Source organism: Nematostella vectensis, chromosome 8 (genome assembly GCF_932526225.1).
Source record: "Nematostella vectensis chromosome 8, jaNemVect1.1, whole genome shotgun sequence".
NCBI classification, from domain to species: Eukaryota; Metazoa; Cnidaria; class Anthozoa; order Actiniaria; family Edwardsiidae; genus Nematostella; species Nematostella vectensis.
Genome location: NC_064041.1, coordinates 15,988,703 through 16,007,670, shown reverse-complemented (window position 1 = coordinate 16,007,670; position 18,968 = coordinate 15,988,703). Strand labels below are relative to the sequence as shown.

The window sequence follows — 18,968 nt, the reverse complement described above, 5'->3', positions numbered from 1 at the left end:
GAGGGATAATGTTCAAGAGAATTGAGAACTCGAGAACAGATCTCAAAACCCTAAAAGCGCGAGCTCCTTCTAATAAGTGTTTCTGTCACGTGAAATTAAACATGCTCTGGAATAAATTAAAGAGTCCTGGTAAGTCACACCTTTGTTATTGTTCTCATTTGAAGACAAATTATGAGACAAAATATCAAAGTAACCGCCTGCATTTAACGCCAACAATTTTTAAATCGTAATTGAAATTGTATCGAATATATCTACAGATGAAAATAGATGCTTTTTAACACTTGGTGCTTTGCCAGAATGATAAAATGGCGGCTGAACGTAGCTTTATATGTAAGATACGTCATTTGAGGCTATGGGAAAGAGTAGGGTAAAGTCTGAAAGGTTATTCACCTTGGAAAATCCGCCAAGAGCGCCTAACCACAAATATTTAGTGCTTTTTCTCTCAGTATATTTAGATCTGTTTTGATAAGGTAGCCTGCCTAGCGGCTCAAGGGAGGGGAATGAACACAAAACCTAATCACTATATATGGGAGGTCATTATGACAATGCTTGACATGGTTGTATATCGCTCTGTGATTTCAAGAGACAAGACTTCCGCTAATTACAACTGCCGGCTTGATGGGACATAGTCAAGCGGCGGGTTAACTAGTTGACGAGTTGGCGATGTAAACCGGTGTGCTGCTAACAGCGGGTATGATCTCGACAGCTCTCTTACCGCTTACAGTCGCTATTATCACAGCAATACAGACTCTAGCCTTGGAATACACGCACTCTTGTACTCGAGACTTTCATTATGAAAGAAGTTTAGATAGAAACGCTACTTGCGCGGGTATAACAAGGTTGGATGGCGTGCGAGTTGGCCATGTCCAGAGGCTAACGATCTTTCATCGACATTATAATGTCCACACTAGAAGCTTGAAACCACTAGTTTTTCAGATTCCGAATTTCCTGAGTGATGAAGAATGCAAGAATATAATGAAAGCTGCTATGAGACAAGGATTAACATCGAGCAAGACGATCTCTGAAGAGATCTCACCGAGGGACATGGATTCGCGTCTTATCGAGATCCTCAAGAAAAGATATCTTCGAGTCGGTAAAAGATTTGGGAACCGGTTTACAAGCCTGGGAGAATTCCAAGACTTTTTGCATCAGAATCTCGCATTTTACCCTTACATGCAAGATGCACTGGAAATATTTAGACAATTTGATGCAAACTCAGATAAGTCTATTAGCGAGATGGAGCTAATATCCGCTCCAGAAGAGACTCTCGAGAAATTCGTTAGTGTTTTGGAGAAGCTGAAGAGAAGACCGCGCTACCGTGCGAGGTTCAGCGATCAAACATGGCTACAAATGAACAAAACTGGCTCGCTGAGCGCAGTTAGGGACAGGATTATCAATCTGACCCGGCTACCGCGATGGGTGGTGGAGACAAGCGAACCTCTACAGGTAAAGTTACGCGGGCTAGGCGTATACACGGCTATTTGATCCCCAACTCGTGGACTACTACTAGAATTAAAATGTTTAACAATCAACCGCTTGATGATAATGCCTAATCGAATTAACACGGACATATCAAAGCCATTTGTTTCTGTTACTCATGTTAGACATGTGCAGTCTCACTTTCTATTGCTGACAGGTTTAGGTGGATTGGCGAAGTGTTTTGAGTGGACCGTGACGGTTACCAGGACCCGGGAAAACTATAACCGCGTAAAAAAGTTTGCGTGATGAGGGTTACTGTCAGCAAATTGATTATCGCTATCTAAGTGTTAAGTGACCATAAGTGAAAGATCCGGTTACGTCTCAGACAAGGAAAACAATCAGCTCAAGGTTGAAATGGTATATTTTACGGCCCTTGGATAACAGAGAAGTGAAACCTACCATTTCAGCCATGACTCGTAAAAAAACACCATACTCGTAAAATATACCATTGGTTTCACGATGCGTAACATAGGACCACTTAGTTATTCTACAGCTTGCCTTAAGTTTTTTTTTTAAGCAGTATCTTCATTCAAAGATGCCCTGCGCATGCGCCGTGACCTGGTGATCTTATAGGTCCCAATAGAGCTCTCGCGGATTTGGTCAGCGGAAGTAAACCCGGTGACCCGCGGGCGCTATTATCTGGGCACTGTCTAAATAAGCGTAGTTTTCGTTTTGTGGGTGGACTTTTTCTTTTAAATTCCGCATTTTCTAGCTTTCGACCACCATCATGATAAGCATCATCACCACAACCAGCATACTTCCATCATTTCCACCAACTGCCATCATCATCACTACCATCATCATCACTACCACCATCATTTTCACCATCTGCCATCATTATTATTATTATTATTATTATTATTATTATTATTATTATTATTATCCACGACAGGTTGTCCGGTATCCGGTCAACGGCCATTTCCACGGTCACTATGATTCTACAGAGGATGATGTGGGGAGGGACCTTCAATGTTGCCATGGTTACGAGATGGAAGGCTGTCACTTATGCCGGTGAGCTTGGTGTTTGTGCATAATGAAGATTCATTCGCTGATCAGCAGGACGAAGCTGCACGAATGATATATCCGCGGTATTCTCTGTTTCTTGTCCCCTACCCTCTGCTATCATAGGGTGGACACTTATCTTTTTTTTCTCAGCTTCTTGACAATCTTGTTCTACCTGAATGACGTCACCCAAGGGGGCGAGACAGCGTTTCTGGTCGCGGGCTCCAAGTCAATCTCAAATGGTACCTCACCAGACCTCAGCGCTCACTGTAACATGTCGCGTCTTCTCATTGCACCGAAGCGAGGCACAGCGGTCCTGTGGTACAACCACTTTCTAGACAAAACAACTGGGTTGCTAGGTAACCTTGACAAGTTCTCGTTACATGGAGGCTGTGACGTCATCAAGGGGACCAAGTGGATTGCAAACAGTTGGGTAAACATTCCGAAAGGAGACTGGGGACGAGGGTGAACGTTAAATACGCACTGGAAAAAGGTTGGAACCGCTCCATGTTGTTCGGGTCGCCTATGGTGTTCGTAGAAAACTCAATCGATAAGGCTATACACCATGCATCAATGGAAAGAACAAAAATAATATGGGTTTGTTCGGGTAGGATGTTAATTTGTTGGCGACTTTTACTCATTATTCTATTCAGACAGATTTGAAATAACCGTGTAGCTGTGGCGGCGTTTAGAGTTATGTCTATCATCATTTTGAGTCCAACTTGCGTGGGAGCATCCATACAAGTACACAAATTATTTCATCAGAGTCTTTCGGAGGCCACGAACAAGGATGAGAAGGTAGTCAATTTACGTCAGTAGGAAGAAATATGTTTTTATTTTCATCGTTTTACCAGAATTGTGTCATTAAAGATACATGCGGGTCTACAAGTATAGACGCTTCGTTAAGATGTACGATCGATTATCAAGGTTAATTGAATTCACAGTCAACTATACCCCCCCCCCCCCCCACACACACACACACACACCACAGACACACACACGCAGGGCCCTCTAATGGTCTTTGGCGAGCACTCCGTTTTTTATGCGAGACCGAGCATTTTTTAGTTTTGGAATAAATCGAATAGCGAGCACAACAAAAAATACAATGCGAGCACTGCGGAAAAAAAATGCGCGAGCATGATGCGAGCACATCAAAATTTCGGGGGACCATTCGGGGGCCCTACACGTTTATCTTCTGATGAAGATTGAAAACGTGTACTAACAAAACATGTGATCATAAGGGTACTAAATTACAAATAGATCTCAGACGATAAAATATTTGATTGAAAACAAAGAACCCAGGTCTAAAAGAACGTTGATATTCGCGGGAAGTGACATATAGCAAGGTAAACTGATATCGATTATATTTTTGTTGGATAAATGACAACTACATAATGTGGTTACAAGGTGCCATAATGTGCCACAGGGATCCCACGTGATAAACATTTGACAACTGTACAATAGGGTTACCTGTACCACAGGGATCCCACGTGATAAACATTTGACAACTGTACAATAGGGTTACCTGTACCACAGGGATCCCACGTGATAAACATTTGACAACTGTACAATAGGGTTACCGTTCCACAAGGATTCCACGCGATAAACATTTGACAACTGTACAATAGGGTTACTTGTACCACAAGAATCCCACGTGATAAACATTTGACACCTGTACTATAGGGTTACCGGTTCTACAAGGATTCCACGTGATAAATATTCGACAACTGTATAAAAGGGTTACCTGTACCACAGGGATTCCGCTACCACACTAAAAAAAGCTGACAGAGCACTGACGCCTATGAATTATCTATGAGCGTCGATGTCTATTCCACAAGTGAGGCAATGGTTAGGCGGTTAGCTAGAAATACCCAGACGATAAAATAAATATATCTTTTTCTATATTTTTAAACAATGTTAAAGCTCCTGAGAAAAAAAAAAAGTAAATTTCCCTCTTATTGTTAATTAGCCCTGGAATATTGTCAATGTTTCAGTTGTTCCAGAGATTTCTTTCGAGTTCTGTTATTGGATAAAAGACATTGTAAAAGGCAATTAATTTAAAGAATAATTGCACAGTGCCCATATTAAAATGTTATTTTTTTTAAACCAAAATTCTAATAACCCAAAGTCAATCACAAATCGCAGCCTAGTATTTTTTGTTTCGAAATTTAGATATTTAGAGTACATCCGAGGCTATATAAAAGCGTGGTTAGGAAATGAAACTTTAAGGCGATGCAACTGCACTTGAAAATTGTTTTATTAATTGGATGATTCTACGGGTGGCAGTTCTTGTTGGATGCAGACCTGACTTATTATATAAACAAAACCCATTAGAAATAACATCCAGACATTGAACGACAGGTACCGGGAAATTTAGAACAAGCTCTGTAATTATGGAAGAAAGCACTTGGCACGCAAAGGAAAACGAGCCCTGAGATCGATTGAGAAAGAGCTTGGCACCCATTTAACCAGAAGTAGCGCTTGCAGTTCCACCCGGGAGTACGTCGGTTATGATTTTCTGCCGCCATTTGCTAAGTGTATGTAAACAATCTAATTATACTTGAAGGTTTGTTAAACAAGAAAATTTGAGATTACAGAAAAGTAAGTAGTCAAGAACAGCTGCAAAATGGAGTCTCTAAGTGATGAGAATGAGATAGTGATAGAGTCTGGGAGCGTGCCATTAGACGCCGACGGAAAACCACTTGAAATGCAAGCTCTCGATGGAGGTGCGATCCAAATGGTTGACGGAGGATCTGTGGAAGTACGATTTGGCTTTACAGATGGTTCACAGATGGTATCAGATGGCGGGATGATTTCCATGAGTCCTGATGTACAAGGGGCCCAGATGACACAAGGAGACACAATGGTGACTAGCGGTGGTACAGTGCAGATGGTAGATGGGGGAACGGTACAGAGCGTGGGTAATGCGGGGATGGGTGGAGAAGGATCAATGCAAGGCATGAATGGAGGCTCAATGCAGATGATGCAAGGAGGGTTGATGATGGCGAGTGGTGGTACGATGCAAATGGTAGGTGGGGGCATGTCTGGGGGAGGATCGATGCAAATTATAGATGGCGGTTCGATGCAGATAGCTCAAGGAGATACAATGATGGCTAGCGGTGGCACAGTGCAAATGGTAGATGGGGGTATGACTGGGGGAGAATCAATGCAGGCTATCGATGGTGGAACAATGCAAATGCTGGACGGGGGTTCGATGCAAATAAGTGGTGGAGAAATGCAATTTATAGATAGCGGCAGTATGAGCATGGCACCAGGAGGCGGCGCAGTGCAAATGATGGATGGAGGATTTGTACAAATGGGAGCTGGGGATGCTGGGGGAGGAATACAAGTCACAGATGGCGGGGGTGTGGCCATGGCACAAGGAAGCGGCTCAATGCAAATGATGGCTGACGGTGGCGTCATGGTGACGTCTCAAGGTATGGGTGGTGGGTCAGTACAGATGGCAGATGGAGTGGTACTGCAAATGTCGGAGGGAGGGACTGTACAAATCCTGGATGGAGGAGCAATGCAAGTCATTGGTATGGTGCAGGTAAGACGCGCATCCAGAATTTTTTGTTCTCCATAGACATGCTATTTGTAGACAAAACTATAAAGCATAAGCTAGATCACTCTGGTAGATTGCCAAATCCGACAATAAACGTCCCGTGGAGATACTGCAAAGGCATAAAAAATCCCTCTTTGTTCTTTCGGGGGTGGTCAGATTTTTGTCAGAGAACTTACTCCCCCCCCTTTTCGGATATCGCACCCCCTAAGTAAAATCCTAGGTACGAGCCTGAGAGCGGTTTTAATTTCCATCAGATTAAATTGTGAATTATGCGCGAATTACCAAACTGTTACTTACAGTACATATTATTAAGTGTTATAGGTCACTCCCACTAAGAAAATCAGTTGACTTTTTAAAGGGCAAATTCACGCCAAAATAAACACAGAATTGGCTCTAGAAGTCAAGCCTGGGAGCGACGAAAAAATATGTTTGAATAAAAAAAAAACTTCATAACTGAATGAAAAAAACTATTTTTGGTGATAGCTGATTTTAGCGTTAAAGTATTCTTTGTTGTTAACATAAATTGTGTTGTGTCAGGACGGAGGCTCCATGCTGTTCGCTGAAGGCGGCTCTGTACAGAGGGGTGAAGCAGAAGGAGCACAAGTTATTGACGGTGGAACGATAGAGATGTCATCACAACACACTATGGAACAGATGGGAACGGTCGAGATGAGCAGTGAAGGTATGAGGGTGTTGAGGTTATGGAGCACGAATTGCAATAAAGAGGCGTCCAGTGTATAACTCGTTGAATGTACTTTTAAGAACGCGGGTTTCAGAATTACAAAGGCTTGTGTACACATAAAAAAACTATGGTCTAGGATCCGGACATTTTTTTCACAGGTCCAGTCTTTTTGGCGCGCAGCACAGGCGGCCCGAAAGTGTGCGTAGGGCTAGAACATTGCGCACGCAGTACATTCCACCTGTATTACGGGCGGTACTCCTCCCGTTATAAGCATAAGCCCTGATTCAACAAGGCTGTTGTATTTTGTGTGTGTTTTAGACCTGTCGACATACGAAATGACTACAGAGGAAATGGTTTCAGGTGGCGGAATCATCGTAGGATCCGTCGAACAGCTTCCAGAAACCGAGTTCCAAGTAGAAGAAATATCAACAATGGAATCAACTGAGTTGATCAATGGCGGGATGATGTTGGAAGAGACCGTAGAAGAGCTACCTTTGGAGAGACATAGGGAAGAAATATCAACATTTGAAGTTTTAGAAAAAGAAGTATCTACGATTGAGGTACAAGACGAAGTTCTTGTCGAAGAGTCAGGTGTATTAGAAATGCAAGCCCAAGCTCTAGTTGCTGATATTGTTGAAGAATCCACACTTGAAATACAAGAAGAAATGTCACAATCTGAGGTTTTAGCGGAGTCCCTTGAAATTCAAGAGGATGGTTTATTAATGGAGGAATCAGAGATTATCGAGGAGTCAAATCTTGAAATACAAGAAGAAAGTCTTCTCATAGAAGAATCTGCAATCGCAGAAGAGTCAAATCTCGAAATACGAGAAGATTGTCTTCTCATAGAAGAATCTGCAATCGCAGAAGAGTCAAATCTCGAAATACAAGAAGATTGTCTTCTCATAGAAGAATCTGCAATCGTAGAAGAATCTGAAATCTTAGAAGAGTCAGCCCTTGAAATACAAGAAGAGTCGCTCCGAGTTGAAGAATCTGCAATCGTAGAAGAATCTGAAATCTTAGAAGAGTCAGCCCTTGAAATACAAGAAGAGTCGCTCCGAGTTGAAGAATCTGCAATCGTAGAAGAATCGGAAATTGTAGAAGAATCTGAAATCTTAGAAGAGTCAGCCCTTGAAATACAAGAAGAGTCGCTCCGACTTGAAGAATCTGCAATTGTAGAAGAATCTGCAATAGTAGAAGAATCGGAAATTGTAGAAGAATCTGAAATCGTAGAAGTGTCAACCCTCGAAATACAAGAAGAGTCGCATGACGTAGGAGAATGTGAAGTCGTAGAAGAGTCAAATCTGGAAATACAAGAAGATTGTCTTCTCATAGAAGAATCTGCAATCGTAGAAGAATCTGAAATCTTAGAAGAGTCAGCCCTTGAAATACAAGAAGAGTCGCTCCGAGTTGAAGAATCTGCAATCGTAGAAGAATCTGAAATCTTAGAAGAGTCAGCCCTTGAAATACAAGAAGAGTCGCTCCGACTTGAAGAATCTGCAATCGTAGAAGAATCTGCAATCGTAGAAGAATCTGCAATCGTAGAAGAATCGGAAATTGTAGAAGAATCTGAAATCTTAGAAGAGTCAGCCATTGAAATACAAGAAGAGTCGCTCCGAGTTGAAGAATCTGCAATTGTAGAAGAATCTGCAATCGTAGAAGAATCTGCAATCGAAGAAAAATCGGAAATTGTAGAAGAATCTGAAATCGTAGAAGTGTCAACCCTTGAAATACAAGAAGAGTCGCTTGACGTAGGAGAATGTGAAATCGTAGAAGAGTCAAATCTGGAAATACAAGAAGATCCAGTAACCGAGGAAATAACAGAAGAATCAGTCCTTCAAACTGAAGAAAGTTTAATCATAAAAGAGTCCGTTGTTTCAGAGCAGACTTTAGAGGATGACACTGTTGTGGAAATATCTACTGAAGTACTACAAGAAGAGACACTTCTTAGTGCTGCAGTCATTGAGGAATCGACCTTTGAAGTCCAGGAAACGCAGCTCGAGGAACAAATTGTTAAAGAGATACAAGCGGACGTATGCGAGGAAGTGTCTGTTCAGGAAATACACGAAGAGACAATCGGAGAAGTGTCACAAATCGAAGAAGCCCAATCAGAGAATGTCGAGGAATCGGTGCTTGTTGAAAAAGTCAATGAAGAGATAGTTGATGAATTGCCTTTGGAAGAAACCTCAATAGAGGTCACTTGTGAGGTTGTAGAAGAGCTTCCACTACAGGATGAAAAGTCAGAAGTAGTTGAGGAAATTGTCGAAGATCTTCCAGAAGAGCCCGAGCTTGTCGAGGAAACCCTTGATTGCACAATAGAAGAAGTTGGTATCGTTGAGAGTAATGAGGAGGTCGTGGAAACCCTTGATTGCACAACAGAAGAAGTTGGTATCGTTGAGAGTAATGAGGAGGTCGTGGAAGAGGCGCCAGTAGAGGTAGAAGGAGAGAAAATCCAAGAGGACAAATCAACGATTTTCGAAGAGACTGTCGAGAAATTGCCATTAGAAGAAGAGTCTGTTTTCATTAAAGAAAGAGAAGAAGAATTGCCAATGGATGATCAATCAACTGTCATCGAAGAAACAATCAAGGAACTTCCTTTAGAAGAGGCGGAAACGGTCGTCATTAAAAGTGTGGAAGAACTCCCACAACAATGTGAGATCGTGGAAGATTCAACCGCTGAAACAAGTAAGATCGTAGAGACGACAGAAACTGTAGAAGAAATTCTTCAAGAAAGCAAAAAAGAAGTTGTAACAACAGATGATGTATCGCAAGAAAAGCCATCAATGAATGAGACAAAAGTTATAGAGGAAAATGTGGAAGCTCAGGTCAAAATGCAGAAAACGGAAGAAAAAACAACTGCATCTAAGTCAGAGCCGGCTCAAGAACCGGTAAAACAGCCACCAGTGAAAGACGTCAAAGAAAACAGTCTTCCCCAGTCTCCTCAAGAAACGCCTCGCTCCTGCGCATGCGTACACAGCTGCATATCAACTCCAAGATACGACCAAATCTGCACCCACATGCATGAGGTCGAGGAACTGAAACTTAAGATCGCCCGCATCGAGAAAGAGAAGGAATATCTGGAAGGGAAATATGACCAGTTGAACAGCGATAAACCTGTTTTGGAGTCATCTCGAGTCGATGACTTCTCGCGGAGGCTGATGAATGACGTCGTCCAGTCACCAAGGTCACTTCGTAGTGATTGCCATTCTTGGTCCTGTCACTCAAACTGCAGCTCAAAATCCTCTGATGTTGAGTCTGAGTTTTATAAGGCAAAGTGCGACGAGATAAAAAGTGAGAAAGAGTCCTTGGAAAGAGCATATGAGTGCGAGCGAAGACAAAAAGAGAAAATAGAGCGAGAATTTCAAACTGAAAGAAACGACAAGAGGTTCCTTGAGGAGAGGTATGACAAGATGATAAAAAGTATCACACAATTCGAAGATACCATTAAGGGTCTTCGGCGTGAGAATGCTACTTTGCAGTCGAGTTTGAATGAATGGTCAAGATCCAAGGTGAATAACACCAATGCCTTCTACAGCATGAGCGGAATAGAGTCAGCTCCGGAAATGGCGGATTATCGTCGAAGCCTTGAGACTTTAGAAAAAGAGAACAAGGAATTCCGCAAGATTTTAGACAGCTTGAATAAACAAAACGATTCGCAGGATAATTTAAAAGTGATAGAGCTGGGTTTGGTAAAGGAGCACGAATACCTTGAAATGGCGCGGGAAAGAACAAAGCTTGAAGAGACTATGCGCGAACAGAAACGCTGCATAAAGAACCAGGAAGAACAGATCGAAGATCTAAAGAAAGAGCTTGAAGATGAAGGCTGGAAATGGAAAGAGATTGAAAGAAAGAATGAGCGAAGGCTTCGGGAATTACAGGCTGTTATTGAAGACAAGGAACATGAAATGAATGAGAATAAACGAGTGCATATACAGGAGGTCCACCTTATGGAAATCAAGCTAAAGACTGAGACATCGAACAAAAGCCACTTGCAAAGTCAGGTCACGGAGTTACAGAACACTGTGCGGCGATTTGAAAGGGAAAAGCTTCAGACAAGGGAGGGAGGCTTGCACGGTAGTGCATCTCTTGAAGACCTCTACAGCAATGAAGACGTCACGGTGCTTAGAAGGCGATATGAGGAGGAACAGAGAGGAAGGGTGAAGCTTGCAAATGACATCAAATATCTTCTCCAAGACATCGTTGACCTGAAAGAAAAGAATAACAAGATGAGGGATGATTTTACTCAAGAAAGAATGGAAATCAAAGTGTTACTGGAAAAGCAAGCGAATGAGATCACTCAGGTTTACCTTTCCCAGATTAGCAAACTGCAAAGTCAGTTGGCAGAAGAGGTGAAAAAAAGGGAAATAAATGAAAATGGGATGAACAGTTTCGGAGGAGGTAAGGGTAAGGCACAAAATCCAGGAATGACTGGAAACGATTTCCAGACACGACTTACAAATGAGACGCGCAAACGCGAAGCTCTGGAGATGGAAAACAAAAGTCTACTTAATGAGTTGAACAAGGCGTTGTATGCAGGGGGAAGCGAGTATGAGTCGGACACGATGACAAAGAGCATACGAGAAGATAATCAAACAGACTTGAGGAGAAAGAACAAGGAGCTAAGGTCAGACGTGGAGGAACTCCAAGAACAAGTAGAAGACATGGCGGCCCTCGCTAAAAAACACAAGCAACTGAAAACTCGCAACGACGACCTTCAAGATGAGTTGGATCAGGTGACACGAAAACGCGACGACCTGATATCGACTCAGCGAAGCCTTACGAGAGACGTCGACCACTTGACGACATCGCTGGAGGAGGTTCAACGAAAGAATCGCAAGTATGCGGATGAGGTCGATCGACTTTTGAAGAAGATTCAAAATATTGAGGACTCTTTCCGTGAAGAGAAAGCTGTCTTGATCAAAAGCCATGAAAGTGATAAAAATACAGTGCTGGAGAATATGAAAAGAAGGTATGAAGACTTGAAAGAAGAGAATCATGAACTTAAGACAAAGCTGAAAGAATTTGAAAGCGACACCCATAACAGAGGGTACAGTTCACAGGGCTCCCTTCAAGAGCAGGTCAAGAACTTGGAGAAGATGCTAGAGAAGGCAAACAATAATCGCCAAGAAGAATTAGACAAAATCGCAGCACAGAAGAAACTCTTGAAAGATGAATTTGAGCGAGAGAAGCAGAAATTGAGAGAGTGTTTTGACAGAGAGAAAGTGATGCTAGCGCAACAGTTGAACCAAGCACAGTTCTCAGGGGATGGAGGTCAATTGGATACCAACCTCTTCCCTTATCCTTCGCAAGGCGGTGGCCTGGTTCCTCAAGATGCGAGCATGTGTATGGCTGCTTATCCTGACTTCTACCAATCAAATCCACCGAACAGTCGTGGAAGTATGGAAGATATCATCCAGCCAATGAGTGCGAAGCAAAATTATGCCTCAATCGATGGAGGTTCGGAAAGCTACCGGTCTTATCACTCGCAAAGTGGTGATATGCGCATGGGTGGAATGGACTTCGCTGACCATTATGGCGTGCAAGGTCATATCGAGGACACTACTTGGGATGGCTCGGATGGCCAGAGAGAAGCAGGATTTAGTGAACAGAAAGCGGAAAGGTCATCCTCAGGAGGTAATCGAACCACTCATGGGGCAAGTAATAAGCCAAGGGACGGGAGCGATTTTGAACGCAAAGTCAGAGAAGTAGGTGATCGGTTCAGCAAAGATAAGAACGATATACTGCAAAAGGCTTCTAATGACCAGCGGCAATTTCAACAGAGCATGAGCAGTCAGATGGGGAGGGAGCTGGACGACATGACTCGTAGTTACGAGAACGAGTTGAACCGGCTACACTCGCGGGAATCGGGACGGTCCCGCGGGTCGCATCAATCACGTGACACTGGAACACAACAAAGAAAACTGGACACGGCTTTGGATGAGATTGCAAAACTTAAAAAACAAATTGATAAACAGAAGGCGGAGTTTGGAAAAAAGGAGGAGAGCTTGAAAGTTAAATACGAGGAAATGCTAAAGCGTGTTACCGCTGAAAAGATTACCCTGTCTGAGTCGGTGCAAGCGCTGAAGAAAGAGATTTCAGTTCTGAAGTGCGAACGCAGGGAATCGCGCTGCAAGACTAGAGCCGAGTTGGATAAGGTAATAAAACAAAGTGAACTTGAGAAACTGACTATTAAAGACTCTTGTGAAAGGAAACAGAAAGATGAATTGAAAAGACTTGAGCAGGTCTTCCAAGACAGACTACTCAAGGATAAAATACGATTTGAACAAACTATTGATGACATGCAACGGAAGATGAGCAATGCGGAGGGTAGAATGAGGGAGTTTCAATCCATGCTGGATGCTGAGAAGCATAGATTTGAACAAGAGAGGCATCATTTCCAAGAAACACTGATGCGAAGCCAAGAGGACCTCAGAATAGTCTTGGAAAAGGAATACAGAAAAATGGCCACTTCCGAGAAAATGAAGTTCGAGAAGACGTTCAAGGAATTGAAACAACAGATCTCTTCTCTGCAAGAGCAGCGTATGGAAATCCAGGCGAAACTCTCCTATAAGGAAGGATCGGAAATTAGCAAGATGTCCAGGGAACGTCTGGTGCTCCAAATTGAGCAAGATTTCCTAGGAAAGCTTGAAAAAGCCAAAGTTCCTCTTGAGGACAAGATCCGAGAGTTAAAAGAGGAGTTAAGCAAAGCGAAGCGAGAACAAAACACAGCAAAGAGCGCCTTGGAGCAAGAGAAGGCAGACCTTCAGCAGGAGGTTAGTTATGGATCTATTATTATTGCCTTATCATTATCATCTTCATCACTGTCATCATCAAAATTGTGGACAGCCGTTAATTTGTGACCTTCTTTTCAATTTGAGTAAACATTTGACATTAAATGGCTATTGAACAGCATGATGACGATGATTCACCATTATTATCATCTATCATCATCATGAGCTCATCAATTCTTCGTTACCATCATCACAACTATTACAAAAATATCTGATGCCTTTGCTACAGGTTGATAGAGTCAACGATAACATGAAAGCAAAGCTACAGCGAGCGAAAGACGAGATCGAAAGACAAGCAGATCTGATTGCACTTCTAGAGACCAAGAATAACAGCATTCCAGTGAGTTTGACAACCCACGTAGGATAATATCAACTCCTAGATAGTACATTGGCTCGGTGTCAAACAAATATCGTTTAGCTTTGTTGTTTACAGCGATGCTTAGGTTGAGTGATTGCTCACAAACACGCAGAGGGATTTTTTTCGTCTTTTTTTGCAGGGCCGAATAGGCCCGAAGAACCCTCGTGTTTGTTTGCCACAAGCATTCACGCGTGCTCGCCCCAGTCTCCCATAGACCATTTAGACAGAGGACAACTTGGTTTGATATGGATGCAAGGTTTGATGAACGAATATTATCGCATTCAGCGTCTTGTAAAAATTGTGTTTAACTCTCGAGCTTACAAAATAGGACTTGTTTGGATATTGCGGTCATGACTTTTACAATTCATATAAATGCTTTTAACTCATTTCATATTAATCCTAATGGCTTCGGGAAACTCTTGATAATCTAAAACGTCCGTGTGTCGTTTTCAAGATGGCGACCAGGAAAATTGTAGTAAACACGAATTCCTGATAGTTTAGTTGGATATTCTCGACGTACACAGTTCTAGGGCGATAAAACAAAAAACTTCCGAATATGGTATGTAATCTCCTAATAAGTAATAGAAAGCAAAGATCGATTGATATATACAACAAATTCAGGAAACGGAAATATACTATCCATGTTTTGACTGGGAATCGAACCCGTCGCAGCAGATATGAGAGGCTCAACACACTGGGCCACCTGTGGTGAGAGGCTCAACACACTGGGCCACCTGTGGTGACGGGCTCAACACACTGGGCCACCTGTGGTGAGAGGCTCAACACACTGAGCCACCTGTGGTAAGAGGACCAAACGCTGACGCGCTAACACAAAACACACTGGCCCTCTTGTCTTCCTTTGCAAATAGGTGGTATCAGATTTGGACATTCAGGCCCCAGGCCTTCTCGGTCAGAAGCAGTACCAGGAACAGCTGAATCTGCTGGAACAGCGGAACCTGACACTGCAGGCTCGCAACGAAAGACTGGAGGGAGAGGTCAAAATGCTTAGCGGCCGGGTCGTCAGTCTGGAAGAGAGGGGACTGGTAAGCGGTATTAAACTTGCTTTAAAAAATAATCTGATTTTATCTCCCGATGGGGGGTCTTCAGAGTAAAAGTGATAGGGATGCTCGTCGGTAAATTCGAAAAATACCCATAAAAACATCTGCACACCAAAAGTTGTTACCCCCCCCCCCCCAAAAAAAAAAAAAAAAAAAAAAAAAAATACGAAGAAGCACTAAAAGCCCAAAAAATACAATTTCTAAGAGAAAAGCCTATTTTCTTTCTCGGGTACCCCCTAAAAAATACCTGAGTCACAATTTTGACCCTTAAAAGTATGACGAGCATCCCTATCAGTTCGACATGGAAAGAACACGCCCCCCCCCTCGGTTCTATCTCGACCAAAAGCAATTTAGAAGGGCAGCATCTAAAATCAATCCTCGAGTATGTTTCTGCTTATGATACCGTATTTTATTTCTCGCAAATGATAATAAGCGGATGAAATGCCAATGTCAGTTCTAATCACAAAATGTGTTCCACAAAATGATTTCCAGCAATGCCATACATTAATGGCCATTTATAGGATAGTCGCATGTGGCTATCCATAGTTGCAGAACAGCCATTTGCCAATCGTGTAGCCTGAAAACACGGAGTTCCCATAAGCCGGCCGCCATCTTGGAACATGTGCTCCGCAGGGGGAGGTGGAAGAAAAATGTGCTGTGCAGGGGAAGGGGGAGAGGGGGGAAAAACACCTGCTTTGTTCTTTCCTCCCTTCCTCCTGCCCCGTGCATTTTTCTCCCTCTCCCCCTGTGGAGCATATTATCCAAGATGGCGGCTGTGGTATGCGAACTCCGAGTTTTCGAGGTTTTCGTGCCGGAACATGTAGTCTACCAATCGTTATTTGCCGTCTGTGCTGGAAATTTGATTTTTAGAATAGGTGTATACCAAATTGTGGATTGCTATCCAACCTTTTAGGAACGTGCATCATCATGTAACCGTCGGAACTTGACATTTACCGTGCGGTTACGAAAAATGTAGAAACAAATGCAATACTGAAAGCAAAACTCTCAGGTTCTGACACCAGCCAAAAAGTAGGCAAAAATAAATGGAATGAAACGAAAACGATCGAGCGAAAGGCAACGTGAGAACGAATACATGATGCAAGGCATGGACTTGTAAGGATTTATTAACAAATTAAATAATAAATTTTAAGTAAACAAACATAGTCAAATCCCGAGAAAAGGTAACCTAAACCAAAGGCTAGTTTTAAAAACAAAGTACTTACAACTGGTAAATCAAACTGAACACAACTGGCATGACAGGCCCGTACGGACAGCGCTCTAAGCTTGTAGCTTATCTCTGCTGACTGTCTTCCCTGAGCAACTGCATATCTCGCTCCCGCATCACGCCGCGCAGGCAATGCGTCTTCTTTGCTCAACGGTACTAAACTAAAAAAAAAACTAACAAATACTGTAAAAACAGCCGCTTTTAAACTCGTTTGGGGACGCGCATTTTTCTAGGGACGCTAACATTTACTACCGTTCAAATTACTCAGCGTCCATTGTCCTGTCAAATTTAGAAACTTATCTTCCTGGGAAATGGTAAAAGGACGCTTACTTGATTCAATTAGCACTATCAAGCTATTGATACTAATCTAATCAGTTGACAATCTAATCTGAATTAGCCGACCTTTTCTTTTTAGAATTCTTCCTATAGCCTTCAAACCTCGCCACGCGGCCGCCCTCACATATCAGACCATCACGAGAGCCTGCATTCGGGGTCAGCGTATAGGAGTTACCATAACAACTTGGACAGCTTAAACAATCACAGGACAGAGTACCAAGGGCAGTCATCTATTGGGGCTGAATCTTACAGGGACATTCTAGATAGAGTACGTCAGACCATCGATGGAAATTACCCCCAAAGAATGGGCTATGTATCAGGTGGTGGAATGGCCGGTGATATAGGGACAGAAAGGCTTGGTTATGGGTCAGACCTTAAAGGTATAGGATTGGTGCCCTTAGGAATCGAGTCAGGAATGGGTTCCATGTTAGGAGGTATGGGGTCAGCTACTGCTGGGATAGGATCAGCACACGGAGGTGTAGGGTCTATGGGGGTGATGTCTGGAGGTATTGGGTCGATTTCCGGAAGTATGGGGTCAACTTCGGGAAGTATGGGGTTGATGTCTGGAGGTATGGGGTCTATTTCTGGAGATATGGTGTCAACTTCTGGTGGTATGGGGTCGATTTCTGGAGGTATGGGCTCTAGTTTTGGAGGGGGTATGGGGTCAGTTGCAGGAGGCATGGGTACATCAGGGCGAGGTTTTACCGCTGGAAGTTCCGCCATTAGAAACGAGTTCTCTGTATCGGCTTTCAATAGAACAAACACTCGCTCAGATGGTGGAATGGCAAGCGCGGTGAATAGCATGCAAAGGGGTACACGGTTTAATACTACTGATTTAGGGAGAGATTTGAATACAGACCTGGTCGCTAATAACGGGTCTGCTGTGAGTGCGGGTCAGCAGTCTGTTGACATGCGCAGTGAGGTGCTCACCAATACGTCACAATTTGCAAATGAAGATCTAAAACAAGAAACGATTGTAGATGTGAACACATGACTACCTGAAAACTTTGTCTTCATTGCAAACAGCCATACCTTATATGGCAACCATTCATAGCAATTTATACACGTATTTCAATTAAGGTTGCATCCGCGAATCAATGTATCGTAACCCGCAGAAGTTCATGTGTAACGTATAAATGGCTGAATCCTGGTCTCTAAACGCCATGTGAACGTTTAGAGGTACAGAAACGGCCATTCTAAAGCTTTCTTAACCTGTGTTTGTTTTTATTTGCGCTTATTTTTTTTTACCCATGAAGCACTGCAGGTTACGACACATTCTCCAAGTGCAACCTTATTTTAAATTGGTGTATCTCTTTGACTTTGCGTATAAGTTTTTATGTATTGCTTTTTTAAATCCCGTTTATAAAAAAATGAATGACCTAACAGTTGCTAGGGCTTGAAGTTTTGAAAAAGTTTGCTTATCCCATGTAACGAGTTAGTATGGTCAGTATCTTACTGATTTGTGTAGAGATTATTTCAACTCATGGGCATTAGTCTTGATATTTCTACATTTAACGAATTTGCAGGTTTAAATAAAGATGAAAATGATTTCAAAGCTTAAAAGAGACACATCTTAAATTGTTTAAGTTTAACATAGATTATTAAAGTTGGTAGAAATAATTGTTAATTTATGTGGGAACGAATGGAAGTAAATGAAATCAAATAAATATAGTTTGAGTTCTGTATTTGATACAGTCGTGGGTAATTGTACTCCTCGCTCAGACGCTTTCTCATCTCGGTCAGACTCGTACCCAGTCGTTATTTGCTGTTGCGGGGACATCCACAGGAATTCTGAAGGGAATGCCGACCCCGAAACCGCATCCTGACCGTCATGCACCGTGCGCTTATTAAACCTCCCCAAAATGCATCGCGCGGCGTCTGGGTACGAGACTGCATCTCGATACAGGTGCCAAGAACCATCTTAGTAATTAGTTTAAGATACCACTTGGCAAACATGAAATTATAGGCCTTATTAATTTGATTTCTAATGGGAAAAGGGGGCGCGCAACCGCTTTGAACACCCACAAATGCGCTAAACTTGAAGTGGTCGAACCACAGGCAGTCCTAGGATACTGTCAGTGGTTAATAATGGAATGTATGGGGGAATTTAATGTTAGCGAAAAAATACTTTATCGTGAAAAATAAAACTTTAGACATGTAATATCACGAATAGGCGGCGCTCGTAACTCCGGTCTGTCTGCTTCGTGTCTGCTCGCCGATCTTTTGCGCTTTTGCATAAATTCCTGTCATTCGCGGATTTCCACTTGTCGGTAGTTGACAGCTTCTTAAATGTTCACTTGCGGATGTTTGTATAGCATTTTCTTCTTCAAATAGCGGCCGCCCTCGTGCGCTAAGAACAAGCCCCTCCACATGACGAGCTTCTATTGTACTCTCAGGATTAAAAGGCATCGTTTGACCTTGAGATACTTGGAACGACGTTCACGTATTTGTATATATCATAGTGTTAAATAGTTA

At 42.6% G+C, this 18,968-nt stretch overlaps 2 protein-coding genes across 2 annotated transcripts; both read left to right on the top strand.

Moving 5' to 3' along the window:
- Positions 1–291: 291 nt before the first annotated feature.
- Positions 292–3,372, top strand: LOC5505374 (transmembrane prolyl 4-hydroxylase). Its single transcript, XM_001626156.3, has 3 exons — positions 292–1,446; positions 2,372–2,490; positions 2,635–3,372. Exons 1-3 carry the CDS (start codon positions 694–696, stop codon positions 2,948–2,950), a joined length of 1,188 nt encoding a protein of 395 aa, XP_001626206.2. The 5' UTR covers positions 292–693; the 3' UTR covers positions 2,951–3,372.
- A 1,452-nt stretch (positions 3,373–4,824) lies between these two features.
- LOC116613156 (golgin subfamily B member 1) lies at positions 4,825–18,183 on the top strand. Its single transcript, XM_032373797.2, has 6 exons — positions 4,825–6,031; positions 6,584–6,728; positions 7,047–13,498; positions 13,746–13,856; positions 14,744–14,917; positions 16,573–18,183. Exons 1-6 carry the CDS (start codon positions 5,108–5,110, stop codon positions 17,485–17,487), a joined length of 8,721 nt encoding a protein of 2,906 aa, XP_032229688.2. The 5' UTR covers positions 4,825–5,107; the 3' UTR covers positions 17,488–18,183.
- The last annotated feature ends 785 nt before the right edge of the window (positions 18,184–18,968 follow it).